The sequence below is a fragment of the Mesoplodon bidens genome (genome assembly GCF_964165515.1).
Source record: "Mesoplodon bidens genome assembly, chromosome: 1".
In the NCBI taxonomy this organism is placed as follows: domain Eukaryota; kingdom Metazoa; phylum Chordata; class Mammalia; order Artiodactyla; family Ziphiidae; genus Mesoplodon; species Mesoplodon bidens.
Genome location: NC_138176.1, coordinates 139,389,064 through 139,405,079, shown reverse-complemented (window position 1 = coordinate 139,405,079; position 16,016 = coordinate 139,389,064). Strand labels below are relative to the sequence as shown.

Here is a 16,016-nt window from a genome sequence, read left to right as displayed (position 1 = left end):
ATGATGGTTATCATTTTTTAGCATTAAGTATTTTTCAATTAAGGTATGTACATTTTTTAGACATAATACTATTGCACACTTAATAGACTACAATATAGTGTAAAAATAACTTTTATATGTATTGGGAAACCAAAAAATTTGTGTGACTCGCTTCATTGTGATATTCACTTTATTGCAGTGATCTGGAACCAAACCCACAGTATCTCCAAGGTATTTCTGTATGTATATTTTATTTTTATTCATTTATTGTCTACTTCCCCCTTACTAAAGTGAAAGTTCAAAAGACTGGCTTCTGTAATGACTAAGATCCTGCCCTTCCAACACTCCTCCAGAAAAGTATAAACTCAAATAACTATAAACTAACAGCAACTACCTGAAGGCAATGGAGGCAGATGGGGAGTCCACATGTGGAGGAAAAGAGCTGCAAATAATGGGTTCATGGTTTCACAGCCTTTAGCGGGATCCATGGGGGAAAATGCAGTCTTTCTGGTCTAGGAGCCAGAAAAACCAATCTGGGAAACCATGTCCACTGAGAAGAAGGGAAGGAATCTGAGAAGGTATCCCCAACTCTGTCTACCCACATCTCTGGCTGACCCCTGAGCCACACACATGCACAGAGTACACTCACAGCAACTTGGCTGGTGACAAAAGGGATGACCCAAGAGTCAAACTGCTGCCTAGGAAACAGTTTATAGTATGAGTCCAACCAAGATAACTACCTGCTAAAACTAAAGAAACTCAATACTAATTGGAGAAGAACAGCAGAACCCAGAGTCTCTCAAACTGAACATTCTCAATGTCCTAGATATGACCCAAACTTACAATATGTGAAGAACCAGGAAAATGGAAGATATTCTTAAAATAAAAGGAGGCAACTGAGACCAATCCTGGGATGACCCAGATGTTGGAGGTAACAAACAATGATTTTAAATAAGGTTTTATAAATATCTTCAATAAAGTGAAATATATTCACAGTGAACCAAAAAATAAGACATCTCAGCAGAGAAATAGAAACAGACAAACAAAAAAGAATCAAATGGAAATTCCAGAACTAAAAAATTAATACACTGGATGGACTTAACAAAGAACTGGAGATGACAGAGAGATACCAGTGGACTTGAAGACAGAACAATGGAAATTATCCAAGGAGAAGAATAAAGGGAAAAAAAAGAAAGATTGAAATAAAAATTAACAGATACTCAATAAACCTGTTAGATATCATACACATAATTGGAGTCCCAGACGGGGAGGAGAGAGAATAGGGCAGAAAAATGATTTGAAAAATAATGGCTGAATATTCCCTAAATTTGGTGAAAGACATACGTTTATAAATTGAAGATACTCAACAAACACCAAGCAGGGTAAATACAAAGAAGGCCAGCCAAGGTCAAACTGTTGGAAGCCAAAGGTAAAAAAGCAAATCTCAAAAACATCTAGAGAAAAATGACACATTACAGCGAGCTCCCTGGTGTCCTAGTGTTTGGAATTCCAGGCTTTCACTGCTGTGGCCTGGGTTCAATCCCTGGTCGGGGAACTGAGATTCCACAAGCTGCGTGGCATGGCTAAAAAATAAATAAATAAACTTTTTTTTTTAAATGACACATTACAAGAGAATGATTCTGTTGGAAGCTGGCCTCTCATCAAAAATTAGAGAGGCCAGAAGACACTGAACATCTTTAGTATGCTAAAAGAAAAAGCTATCAAAACAGAATTCCTGTATCCCATAAATATATCCTTCAAGAATGAAGATAAAAGTGAACAGAATTCATTATTAACAGACTTGCAGTACAAGAAAGGTTACAGGAAATTCTTTAAACCAAAGGGAAAAGCTACCAGATGGAAATCCAGATCCTCAAGAAAAAGTGAAGAGCATCAAAAATGGGAATTATGACATTGTCCTGTGGGGGTTATAATATACATAAATGTAATACATGTAGCATCTATAGCATAAAGGACAAGGTAGGTCAGGGGTCAAAGGAATATGCACCTACACAGTTATAAGTTAACTATGTTTTATGCGAAATGGAACATTATTAATTGTAAGGGGACTGTGAAGAGTGAAGAATATACTGTACTCTCCAGAGCAACCACTAAAAAGCAACATACAAAGATATACTAAGAGGAGGGCTTCCCTGGTGGCGCAGTGGTTGAAAGTCCGCCTGCCAATGCAGGGGACACGGGTTCGTGCCGCGGTCCGGGAAGATCCCACATGCCGTGGAGCGGCTGGGCCCGTGAGCCATGGCCGCTGAGCCTGTGCGTCCGGAGCCTGTGCTCCACAACGGGAGAGGCCACAACAGTGAGAGGCCCACGTACCGCAAAAAAAAAAAAAAAGATATACTAAGAGGAAAATTAAAATGGAATTGTTAAATGTAATATACACACACACAAATAATCCAAAAAGGGAAAAACATTTAAAAAGCAGAGAAGGAGGAAGAGAGAAACAAAAAGCTCCGGGGGAATAAATAGAAAACAAGTAATAAAATGGGAGCCTCAAAGCCAACCATATCAGTAATTATATTAAACACTAATGTAATAAACTTTTCAAGTAAAAGTCAGAAATTGAGTTGAATTCTTTTAAAAAGCAAGACCAGCTACATACTGTCCACAAGAGCTATACTTTAAATATAAAGAAACAGATAAGCTGAAAAAACATGGATGGAAAAAGTATACTATGTAAAGAATTAATATACATATATAGTGGGCTATTTAATATAAGAAAATAGATTTTAGACAAAATTATGAGAAATAAAAATGGTATTTCCTAATACTTGGGTCAATTTACTAGAAAAACGTAATAAAAAATATGGAAGTCCCTCATAACAGAGCCTCAAAAATATATGAAGCTGGAGCAGTATTCACCAACAAAATGGAATGAACCACGTGCTACCACGCAAATGAATCTCAAAAATGTTATGTAAGTGAAAGAAATCAGACACAAAAGACCACATCTTGTATGATTCCATATATATGAAATGTCCAAAAAGGCAAATATCTAAAGACAGAAAGTAGCTTAGCGGTGGCCTAAGGCTTGCAACAGAGATTAACTGCCCAATACAAAGGATCTTATTGGTGTGATAGAAATGTTTTTAAACTGGATTATGGGCACAAAAACAGAAATACAAATCAATGGAACAGGCTAGAAAGGCCAGAGATAAACCCACACATAAATAGTCACCTTATCTTTGATAAAGGAGGCAAGAATATACAATGGAGAAAAGACAGCCTCTTCAATAAGTGGTGCTGGGAAAACTCGACAGCTACATGTAAAAGAATGAAATTAGAACACTTCCTAACACCATACACAAAAATAAACTCAAAATGGATTAAAGACCTAAATGTAAGGCCAGACACTATAAAACCCTTAGAGGAAAACATAGGAAGAACACTCTTTGCCATAAATCACAGCCAAGATCCTTTCTGACCCACGTCCTAGAGAAATGGAAATAAAAACAGAAATAAACAAATGGGACCTAATGAAACTTAAAAGTTTTTGCACAGCAAAGGAAACCATAAACAAGACGAAAAGACAACCCTCAGAATGGGAGAAAATATTTGCAATCAAAGCAACTGACAAAGGATTAATCTCCAAAATACACAAGCAGCTCATACAGCTCAATATCAAAAAAAACAAACAACCTAATCCAAAAATGGGCAGAAGACCTAAACAGGCATTTCTCCAAAGAAGATATACAGACTGCCAACAAACACATGAAAGAATGCTCAACATCTTTACTCATTAGAGAAATGCAAATCAAAACTACAATGAGGTATCATCTCACACCAGTCAGAATAGCCATCATCAAAATATCTACAAACAATAAGTGCTGGAGAGGGTGTGGAGAAAAAGGAACCCTCTTGCACTGTTAGTGGGAATGTAAATTGATACAGCCACTATGGAGAACAGTATGGAGGTTCCTTAAAAAACTAAAAATAGAACTAGCATATGACCCAGCAATCCCACTACTGGGCATATACCCTGAGAAAACCATAATTCAAAAAGAGTCATGTACCACAATGTTCATTGCAGCTCTATTTACAATAGCCAGGACATGGAAGCAACCTAAGTGTCCATCGACAGATGAATGGATAAAGAAGATGTGGCATATTTATACAATGGAATATTACTCAGCCATAAAATGAAACGAAATTGAGTTATTTATAGTGAGGTGGATGGACCTAGAGTCTGTCATACCAACTGAAGGAAGAGTGAAGGCAGTCAGAAAGAGAAACAAATACCATATGCTAACACATATATATGGAATCTAAAAATAAAAAGTGGTTCTGATGAACCTAGGGGAGGACAGGAATAAAGACACAGACATAGAGAATGTACTTGAGGACACAGGGAGGGGGAAGGGTAAGCTGGGACGAAGTGAGAGAGTAGCATTAACGTATATACACTACCAACTGTAAAATAGATAGCTAGTGGGAAGCAGCGGCATAGCACAGGGAGATCAGCTTGGTTCTTTGTTACCATCTAGAAGGGTGGGACAGGGAAGGTGGAAGGGAGGTGCAAGAGGGAGGGTATATGGGGATATATGTATACATATAGCTGATTCACTTTGTTATACAGCAGAAACTAACACAACATTGTAAAGCAATTATACTCCAATAAAGATGTTAAAAAAAAAAAAAGCAATAAATGACTGTAAGAATCCCACCCCTGAAAAAACATGGATTTTGGTCATAGTTACACAACTCAGCAAATCAGCCCCCCCACCAAAAAATCACTGAATGGATGAATTTTATGGTAATTAAATTGCACCTCAACAAAGTTGTTTTTAAAAAGTAAAAAAATTCATGAAGCAAAAACTGATAGAATTAGAGGGAGAAATAAGACAAATCCCACAATTACAGTTAGAAATTTTAACACTACTTTCTCAGCAAATAATATAAAACTATGGGGGAAAAAAATCAAGAAAAACACAGACAATCTGAATAACTCTACCAACCATCATGACCTACTGATAACTATAGAATACTATACCCAACAACTACAAAATATAAATTATTTTCAACTCGGTGGTTCTTAACAAGGGAAACTGCCTTTCGGGATATTTGGCAAAATGTCTAGAGACATTTTTGTTGTCACATCTTGGGGGATGTTACTGGAATCTAGTAGGCAGAAGCCAGAGATGTTGCTAAACATGCACAGGGCAGCACCCCACAAAGAATGATCTGATCCGAAAGGTAAATAGTTCTGAGGTTGAGAGACCCTGTTTTCAAGTACATTTACCAAAATAGACCGTGTGTTAGGATATAGAACATGTCACGATAAATTGTAAAAGACTGAAATCATACAGAATATATTCCCTAAGCAAAACAGAAAGAAATTGGAAAATATTAAGGTACCTAGGAAAAGACCAAATATTTGAAAATTAAACAACACACTTCTAAGTAATACATGGGTCAAAGAAAAAAAATAACAAGAGAAATTAGAAAATAATTTGAACTAATGACAAAGAAAACATATCAAAATTTGAGAGATGCAGCTAAAACAGTGCTAAAAGGAAAATGTATAGCTTTAAATGTGTATATTAGTAAATAATAGAGCAGGGACTACCTTTTCTGTTTGTTTTAACTGCTATATCTCTAGTACATAAAATAATTTCCAGTATTTAATAGGTACCCAATAAATATTTACTAAATAAATGAATATATAACTGAACAAAAGACTAAACAAATGAAAAGATATCTAAACACCAATAATGGCAGCTGGGTGGCAGAATTATGAATGATTTTCTTTTTATACATTCCTATGCCTGTGTTTTAAAAAATAATTCACAGGGCCTCCCTGGTGGCGCAGTGGTTGAGAGTCCGCCTGCCGATGCAGGGGATACGGGTTCGTGCCCCGGTCCGGGAGGATCCCATATGCCGCGGAGCGGCTGGGCCCGTGAGCCATGGCCGCTGAGCCTGCGCATCCGGAGCCTGTGCTCCGCAACGGGAGAGGCCACAACAGTGAGAGGCCCGCATACCGCAAAAAAAAAAAATAATAATAATAATAATAATTCACAGGTATTATATTTTTTAATTAGTAAAACTTTTTTTTAAAACTAAATGGCCCTTCTCTGAGAGATAATAAAACGATTATAGCCAACTGAAGTCATACATAATTTCGATAGTTCTACTAAAGGTCCGGTACTTGAAGGGGGATGAAAACAAAGAAACACTGTCTCCCTTTAGATGCAAATCTTTCCCTGTACTTGTTTCAGGGAGAGGGAAGAAAGGTACAAATCTAATTAAAGAACTGGAGAAAGTTACTGTAACTTTCTCAATTCCCAGTGCAAACTGCTTCCAGAATTAAGAGTGAGAAAGCACTGCTCAGGTGGATCGCGTCACCGGTGACATCAAAACATGCCACTAAACCCTTCCATTTGGACTTTTCTCTCTCCCCCTGTCTCAGACTGACATAGTCAAAAGCAATGAGTGATCAAGCAATTTTTTTTTTTCCTTTTCTCTCTTCCCAGAAAGCTGCCAGAAAATAAAACCATTTTCTTCCCACACACAAGGATCTCATTCTGGTCTGAGTGAAAACACAGCTTGTCTCCAAGGAAACATATGTATCACTAAGACTCTGATACTCCCAGCAGGTACAGGCTACATCTTATTCTCCTTTCTTCTCCCCCGATTTTGGGCATGGAGTTCCCCAAAAACTAGTTTTAAAAGGGTGGAAGAGACCCTACTTGCTCTTGTTTTTAATTCATTACAAATCAATTAATAGAGCAAATTAATATAGAGGGCTTTGCTAAGTTCCTGAGTAATTAAAAAAAAAATCACGAGCTTTGCTAAGTTCCTGAGTAATTAAAATCCTATTCAAATGTGCTTCTAAATCCCCAGCCACCTTTGCTGGGCTTAGCAGAAAAGGTGACCAGGTGGCAGCTCCACGCTGTTCAGCCAGGGACTGAAAACGTGCTGGCTCAGAGTCGGTGTCAAATTGTTGGGCTCAGGAAGAGTGGCAACCACAGCCCACCTGAGTCCCGGGGACTCAGAACCACCCCTCAGCGACTGACTCCACCTGACCACAGCGCCCATCCCAACTCCTCTCTGTGAAGGGCTCAGAAGCTCTACTGAGTCAATTTTAACCTCTGCAAACAAAGCTAGATGGGGCATACAATTGGTACTTAATAAAGCAGCTCTTTAGACAACCTTTTGGCTTCTCAGTCTTAAAGCCACTGAGAAGCACTGAAAACCACAGATCTGCAAAGCAAAAACTCAGTTGAAAGAGAAAGGGGGGGGGGGCGGGAATTAACAACAACAACAAAATTAAGCTCCAACCAAGGGAACATGGAGGCTAGACTGGAAAATCCCCACGCCTCCTGTTCTGGAGTGCCTTGGTTAAGGTTATCTGGGACAGTCAGCCCTGAATGACCCCCTTAAAACTGTCTCTCCAAGTCTACTGCAGAGTGAAACCGTTTGTCTCCATAAACCCCTCAGTTGACATCTGCACTGCAATCACAGGCAACATTTACAAAGGGTGAGACCCAGAAAAAGAAGAAAATTATCGTCTGAAAGCATGAAGACTGGCACAAAGCGTTTTGCACAATTGGAGGAACTACCAGCTGAGGCCGCCCCTACGGCGAGGCTCCCCCAGGGGCTAATTTGCTGCTCCAGATCCAGTGCAGTTCAATCCCACTGTGAGTGTTCCACTAATGGTCTTGGCAATTCTGCCGGAAGCGCTCTGTAAAGGCTGCTTGCCCTGGGCAGAGGACATTACTTAAACAGGGCCCCGAATTTCTCATCCTGTGAAGGAAAACTTTAACTTCGGTCTTCTTTTACACTAAGTTCTCAACATTCTACAGTAACAACAACTAAAAAGCCCTCAGACTATGCATTTTCTTAGAAAGTAGAGGGCTTTCTAACAATTAGAGCTTTCTAAAAATGGAAGGCATCGCCTGGGAAGATTGAGTTCCCTATCTCTGGACAGGATCCAGCAGATGCTGGGTGACCAACTGGCTAGGACGTCACAGAAGGGACTCGGGCACTGGGAGAGGAAGGATTAGGTGACTCGTAGGATCCCGTCCAGTTAAAGGATCTAAGAAAATGCAGGTGATTATCCAAGTAACTCCAGAGCGGGGAAGGTGGGAAGCGCTGCTGCCTCAAATGTAATCATTTCAGGAGATAATAAATGTAGGCTTTTCAGAGTGCACCATCCTCCACCAAGACGCACCCACACACTCTCATTCTCTTCCACAAACGAAGTATAAATGGTTGGAATCCCACTCTGTGGTATGATCCAAAAGTTTTGGAGGAATCTTTGGGCACAGGCTTCCGATCCATGGTAACCCTCCACGAGAAATCAGGCTCTGTAACAGCTTCTGCAATACAATTATCTGCGGGTGCAATATTTGCATTGTTGGGATCAACTGACCTGTTCTTAGACAAAAAAAAAAAAGAAACTACAAATGTGACTGAGCCTTTCTGAAAATCCACACAGAGAATCACAAGACGGATGTAGTAACTGTTAATTTCAAAGATAACCAAAAGGATTAGACCAGCTCTACAGTCTGGGGCAGGTTTCCTGGCTAAATGTAGAGATGTGATGCCCCATTGTTCTGGTTCCTGTATCTAAGCTCACAGAATACTCTGTACTCCTTCACGGAAGTTTGCCGTTGTAACCACAAAAAGTTTCAGAAAGGCCAGGCTCTCACTGCATCCTCAGTGTCTATACCTTTACTTAGCAGATGTGGGAAGAAAAAAAAAAGTATTTATTGAATAAAAGAATACTCGTCTATACAAAAGCCACTATATAACTACCAAAGTGAAGAGACATCTGAGAATAGTGGGTATAGACAAGAATGTGGAGAATAAGAATGCTCATGCACTGGGTGTGTAAAATGGTACAACCACTTGGGGGATTTGATATTTTCTAATGAGTTGAATGATAAGCCCATCTTATGGCCTAACAAATCTACTTCTGTGTATATATCCTAGAGAAACTAGATTTATGTACACTAGATTATATATGTATTAGAATGTTCACAGCAGCATTGTTCATAGTTGCCCCAAGTTGGATACAACCAAATATCCACCAACAGTAAAATGGATTCATGAATTGTGGTATATTCAGGCAATGGAATACTATATGACAATGAAAATGAATGAACGAAAGCATCATGCAACAGCACAAATAAATCTCACACGGGATAGTGAGGAAAAAAACAAAAACAAAAACAGGACACTAAAGAATACACACTGCATGATTCCATTCATCTAAAGAGCAAAAAAAAAGCCAAACTGAACTATTTATTTTAGGGATGCACAGGTAAGTTTTGAGTTCTAGCAAACATTCAAAGAACAGATAAATCAAAACGTACACATACTGTCTCAAAGAAGATAAAGAAACTGGAGGTCACTACTCTACTTTGGGCAGGAGAGTAACATGGAAAAGGGCAAGAGAAAAGCAAGAAAACCCAGTAGGAAGTTACTGCTGTAGCTTAGCTGAGACTGCCAGTCAAGAGCCGATGGGTTCCTCCACCCTTCTAGGTTCTTCTGGCTGCTCTAAAGAAGTAAATTGGCATGAGACATTAACAGGAGAAAGTGGCGATGGGTGGCCTGAGCCAGGGTGGGAGCAGGAGGGATGAAGAGAAGCAGAGGATTAAAGAGAGACACAATAAGACAGGACCTGGTGACAGAATAGATACAAGAGGTAAGGTGAGGATGGTACCAAGGGATACTCCCTTATTAAAAGAAGGGAAGAAAGCAAAAAGACTGCAAGTCTGCAGATTATACTATGTACAATATAGCCCTAATTTTGATGTTTAAAAAGGACATGAATTTACTCTAAAAATAAATTTAGTGTCAAAAAGAATTTAAAAACTGCAATGGATTAAAACATAAAATGTTAAAACTCAGGAGTTCATCACAAAACTATAATGCAAAAGAAGGAAAAGGAGATGAAGGGTTCCAAAGGTTCTAGCATTGCTGGGAAAGTGGAAAAAAAAACAAACCAAGTTAAGGATGTGTACTGTAGTCTCTAGAGTAACATCTAAAAGAATTTAAAACTAACAACAACAACAAAAAAAAAATAGGAAGGAAGACAGACGTTTCATTGATACAAAGGCAAGAGAAAAAAAAAAGAATATAAAATAGGTGGGTTAAATAGAAACAAAGAATAGGATGGTAGAAACATACTGCCATTTCACAATACAAGTTAAACACCACAGCATGTTTCCAGAATGTGGGAAATTCTTTCAGACAAACAACCTGATTTCTTCAACAACTGAACTACAAGGGAAAAAAAGGAGGGGTGGTGACTCATAGATTAAGACACATACTGACCAAATGCAATGTGTGGACCACGTTTGGATACTGATTTGAATTAACCAGCTGCTTTAAAAAAAAAAAAAAGTGACATAATCAGAGAAACGAACACTGAGTGAACAATGATTTAAAGGAATTCTTTTTAGGTGTGATAATGGCATTGTACCAATGTTTTTTTAAAAAAGATTTCTTACCTTTTGGAGATATATAACAAAGTAATGAAGAAATTACAAATGGAATGATGTTACCTGGGACTTGCTTAAAAACAGACCAGTTCAGTGAAGTGGGAGGGGGCGTGAAAGGCAAGATGACTGAGATGGGCCAGTGTGTTAACAATCATTGATCCTCAGTAATACACATACGGGATGTATTTTACTATTCTATTTCTGTATGCACTTGAATTTTACTGGAACAGAAGGCGAAAGGGAAGGAGGAGAGATCTCTAGATAGATAAGTATGTGTAGAAAATGTTTTGGCAGGATGTATTTCAAAATGTTTAAATGGTTATCTCCAGGCTAACGTGATCACAAATTTTAGAAAATGTTACAAATTTATCATCTCTGGGTGGGGAGATTACTGGTAACTTTTAGTCTCTTTTTGCTTAGCTATGTTTTCTAATTGTTTCTACAATGAACAAACCAGAATGCTTCAAAAATTGTTTAGAAGGATAGAAGACTGCCAAAAAACAAAGAGCCTCCCACTTAAATCCACATTTCTTCACCATTTCTGGGTGCCAGTCCCTTGGCAGAGTCTGATGAAACTACTGTCTCTCTCCCCAGAAAGATGCCCAATCCTACAGAAATGTTCATATGACGTTCTTAAGAAACTCTGAGACCTCAGATGAACCCATACTTTCTATGTTATTAGTAGTCATAATAAATAGTAATAGTTGGCTTTTATTGCACAGTTGGTATGTGCCAAGCATGGTTCTAAGTGCTTTCCAAAAGCTAGCTCATTTAATCCTCCTAGCAACCCTACGAGATAGGCACTCTCATCATCCCCAATTTACAGATGAGGGGAGTGAGGTCAGAGAGGGTGAATAATTTGCACAAGGTCCCACAACTGCTGACTGGCAGAGCCAGCATACAAACTCAGCAGCCTGGCCCTAAAGCCTTTAAAAAGTTTTTTTTTTTTTTTTTAGTTAAAGCTGGGCTTTTAACTACCACATTAAGAGGCCACTCAGAGAGTTAAATCAAATATACAAAGCCAAGGCAACATCCTGAATCACGCCCCGGAAAATGTCTCTAAATTCAACTAACACTAAGTGCCTACCTACCATGTGCCAGACTGACCCAGACACATAAGCTAACCCAGCCCTGGCAACAGTGCTGTCAGGGACTTGTTCCACACACCCAGCTAACTGCTAGAAAATCAGAAGCCAAGCCTGGGGGCTTCCCTGGTGGCGCAGTGGTTAAGAATCCACCTGCCAATGCAGGGGACACAGGTTCGAGCCCTGGTTTAGGAAGATGCCACATGCCATGGAGCAACTAAGCCCATGTGCCACAACTACTGAGCCTGTGCGCCACAACTACTGAGCCCACATGCCGCAACTACTGAGCCCACATGCCGCAACTACGGAAGCCCGTACGCTCTAGGGCCTGTGTGCTGCAACTACTGAGCCCGCGCCTAGTGCTGCTCCGCAACAAGAGAAACCACCGCAATGAGAAGCGCACGCACCACAAGGAAGAGTAGTCCCCACTTGCCGCAACTAGAGAAAGCCCGTGCACAGCAACGAAGACCCAAAGCAGCCAAAAAAAAGTCAAGCCTGTCTTCTGATTTCACGTTCACCATACACAGCTGACTTCCTTTATGTTGGGGAGGTGGTCTGTTCTAAGTCACACATGACCTCCCCGTGGCCAAACTCATTTCAAGATAACCAGTGGAGGTCCAGTTCAATACTTCCAATTGGTAGACCCTAAAATTAGCGCATGATGCATAGCAATCTAGTTTTTGAGATTTTCCCTCATCACTCTACTTCAGCCAGCTGAGACGTCTTAGATGGGAGACATGCTTCCAAAAGTTTGCATCTGAGGTTCATACACATAAACAGAACGGTATGCATATACTGAAGACAACTGCTAGGTGCTACGATACCACACTACACTCACGCACAACATACTTAGTACAACTGTACACAAGCAAATTACATGAAAGCCCTCCTGATGCTTACAGTTTCACAGTTCAAGCATCGAGTTTCATTGGTGAGCGTTCCCTGAAAAATCTCATGGACCCAGGTGAGTTCTGGTTTATTATTCTCCGCAGGTTCGTTCATGTTGCCATTTTTTAATTTTCCATTTTGTTTCTCCTGTTTCTTCTCTTCCTGCAGGATGTCCGCAATAGTGTTTAGCAAATAATTTAAAAATTCGTGAGCATCCTGCTGCATGTAGTTATCAAAGAGATCTGGAAAGGAGAGGGTCGGTATTTCAATCTCTGGCTCTTGAAAAGCAAAGAAAATGCTAATTTTACAAACCACACTTCAGTTTTTATATTGAAAGAGTGGACAGGTATGGAATATATATTCACCTCTATTTTGCAACTTCAATGGGTAAGTTTTTAAAAAATTTTTGTTCACTTCCACTTTTTACCACCCACCAAGAACTAAATTTCCCATATCTTCCTAAAGTCAGTCATATATATAAAAAGCTACCAACATTTTTATTTGTTCTACAAAAAAAAAAAGAAAAAGAACAGGAATTACTTGATAAGCTCCCTGATAAAATATCAGTATTTAATATGATGTGACCACCAATGATCAATTATTCACTTCGTAATTTATCCAGAGCAACAGGGTCTCTTCCCAAAGATCATATTAAACCCTGGACCAACCTGGAAGCAGCTTAAATGAAACACATAAGGGAGATGAGGGATATATATGAGAATGTATCTATCTGAGAGTGTTCTGAAACCAAATACAAATGATTCCAGCAGCCTGTTACTATTCCCTGCCATAAGGACAAACTATCAAGAGATGAATGCAGCTGTGAAACTTCATTATTAATCATGTGCACAAGGAGACTTGGAAGGGCTCTGCTTCCTTCTCAGATTATTTCTATTCTGGTGTGTATAAACTACAACAACTTCAAAAGGCGGCAATCAAATTAAATGAGACTTTATAAGACAAACATCTGATTAACTGTGCAAGTCTGTTGCAGTAAGGCTGAAATCTAGGCTAAACACAAGTTGCCATATCAAATATTTCTATAGTCATAAAAATTACCCATGCAAAACTTGTGGAATAACCTCATCTCTACCACCACTTCTCACACACACAAAAAAGAATATAGGGCTTCCCTGGTGGCGCTGTGGTTGAGAGTCCGCCTGCCGATGCAGGGGACACGGGTTCGTGCCCCGGTCCGGGAGGATCCCACATGCCACGGAGCGGCTGGGCCCGTGAGCCATGGCCGCTGAGCCTGCGCGTCCGGAGCCTGTGCTCCGCAACGGGAGAGGCCACAACAGTGAGAGGCCCACATACCGCAAAAAAAAAAAAAAGAATATAGAAAAAAAAGAAGAAAATCAGGTGACAGCAGGACATTTTTTATCACAGAAAAATATCCGTTTGATATCCTTCAACTTAGTTGACAAATAAACATCAAAGGTATTTTTTTAAAACAGCAGAGGCTCTGATTAGACAATCTGCATTTAGTTTAATCACTTATGACAAGTTTATAAGATAGTACTATTTTATTCAATTATTGCATCAACCTATGTATTCCAATCAGTGTCCTGCCTTGGGCAATTTCTCCTCTTACAATGATCCTACCCAGAAAAAACTCCTTCCAATGTGGAGCAAAAAGAAAAGGTCATTCCAAAATGGAATGATAAACTTGAATGTTTAAGTATATTTTTAATCCAGTTTTGTTCTATATACTGGCTGGAAAAGGAGAAATATCTTTTCAAATGATATTTGAGTAGGTGGCCATATTATTTTCCCATTTAAAGAAAAGAAAAAAAAAGGTTTCGTTTTGAGGATATCCAGAACTGTCAATTCTCCTTATTTCAGAGCCTGAAACCCATTCGTCTCCAGGCTACTCACCATTTTCTTTTCTCAGCCTCGAAATGAACTTCTTTGGTGGGATCACGCCAACCTTCTTCTTCTGCGTGGCGATGCTGTGGAAAAGGTCTGCCAGGCAGGTCAACAAGTTTTCCTTCTTTTTTTGCTGGGCCTTGTATGCCAGCACATTTTCCCGGAAGGGCCGGCAGAAGTACAAGGCCTGAAGCACGGAGTTACAGTAGCATGTGTTTCCGAACTGCCAAAGGACAACAGGGATGGTTCAAATCAGGGTCCGGGGCTGCACCACCTCCGAACCAGGTGGGGAGAGGGCCACCCTCCGTGGGAACCAGCCCAGATTCCGCATATCACGGCCCTGCTCACGGTGGTAGAAGACCAGTATATGCCACTCCGAACATCACCAGGGAAATGAATGCTAGTATATGCAAGCCTGGTAGCTCTCTAGCCCATTATAAGTCTCTAAATGATAAGAAGCACTCGGCCTTGATTGTTAAAAATCTAATGAAACTTTCTGGTGCTTAAAAAAGAGAGAGACACTGAAGAAGAAAAAAATCGACATGATGTGGAGACGCAGAAAAGCAGCTGGCTACACAAAAGATGTCACAAGGCAACACATCAAAACTCCTATGACAGGGAAAATAAAAATCCCAATCAGAAAGAAATCCAGGAACTAGGAACCACTTGCTCAGCTAAAACAGTCTTCACCGAATGGGGACTTGTTTTAGTTTCTCTCTTTCAAGATTCCAGCACGCCTGCCATTGGCTTCAGACCACATTTCCTCACTTTCTCCAAAGCAATCTTATTTCTGCCAAGGTAGCAATTGTCTCAATACCACCCAGTTCCTGGTCTCCTGCAATCTGATTAGGGCCCACAGAGTAATATTCTGACCTCTCAAAAGCCACGGATACTCAAGATTATGATTAACGAGGGAAAAAGTCATCATCTCCCTGGTTTTCAACTGACTATATAACCAACTCTGTGGGTGAACACATAGCTGAGACATTCACTTTAGAATTTTTCATGCACCTTAAAATGAAAAGGAAAACAAACTAAGGAAATCAGAAGATTAATAACAGATTACGAACTGCTGTGTAAGATTAAAATAGAACATGAGCATCTCAAGATTGGTTGTTGGCTTGTGTGTCGTCTGCCCAAGAGCAAGGCAGATGCACCACCATCCTTAACGTGACATTTCTACGTATGTTAAGATAGAACATTTCCTATTTTTATATATTTTAATCTACTTTGACACAATTATGTAATGAGACAAACCTCTTTTTAAAGAGAAGCTGTAACTTTCATGAATTACCATTCGAAATAAACATAAATGAAACTATTAATAAGTTTAGGTCTCACAATGCTTCCACAGACTAGGAGATGGCCTTAGTTCTTTTTTCCTCTATAGTCTGCACTTGTCTTTTCCCTGCACAAGGTAGAATTCCAGCAACTTGAATAACTATCCTCACAGAGCTTAAGCAAGAGGCCTTTGCACTATGCCTAAAAAAACTGCATTAAAATTAGGAGCCAGTATTTCATCAACACGATGTCCTATATTCCAGTACTGTAGCCTCCTCCTACCATTCTTTTCTGTTACTCAGTACCTCACCTTCACCCAGACACCCTTTAGTAACACTTGGCCCTGGGCCAGTGGACAACGTCTGGGAAAGAAAAGGAACTAACATTTACCGAGTGTCCACAATGTGCCTCAGCCTCACGTCAGTACCTTCCATAGGAGCTCTCATGGATC

At 39.7% G+C, this 16,016-nt stretch overlaps 1 protein-coding gene across 1 annotated transcript in view; it reads right to left on the bottom strand.

Moving 5' to 3' along the window:
• USP46 (ubiquitin specific peptidase 46) overlaps positions 1-16,016 on the bottom strand; it is a 61,354-nt gene that overhangs the window by 18,701 nt on the left and 26,637 nt on the right. The window contains exons 3-4 of the mRNA XM_081252516.1: positions 14,294-14,507; positions 12,431-12,660 (exon numbers count right to left, since the gene is read on the bottom strand). Coding sequence (XP_081108642.1) covers positions 12,431-12,660; positions 14,294-14,507 — 444 coding nt within the window. The remainder of the gene's footprint in view (positions 1-12,430; positions 12,661-14,293; positions 14,508-16,016) is intronic.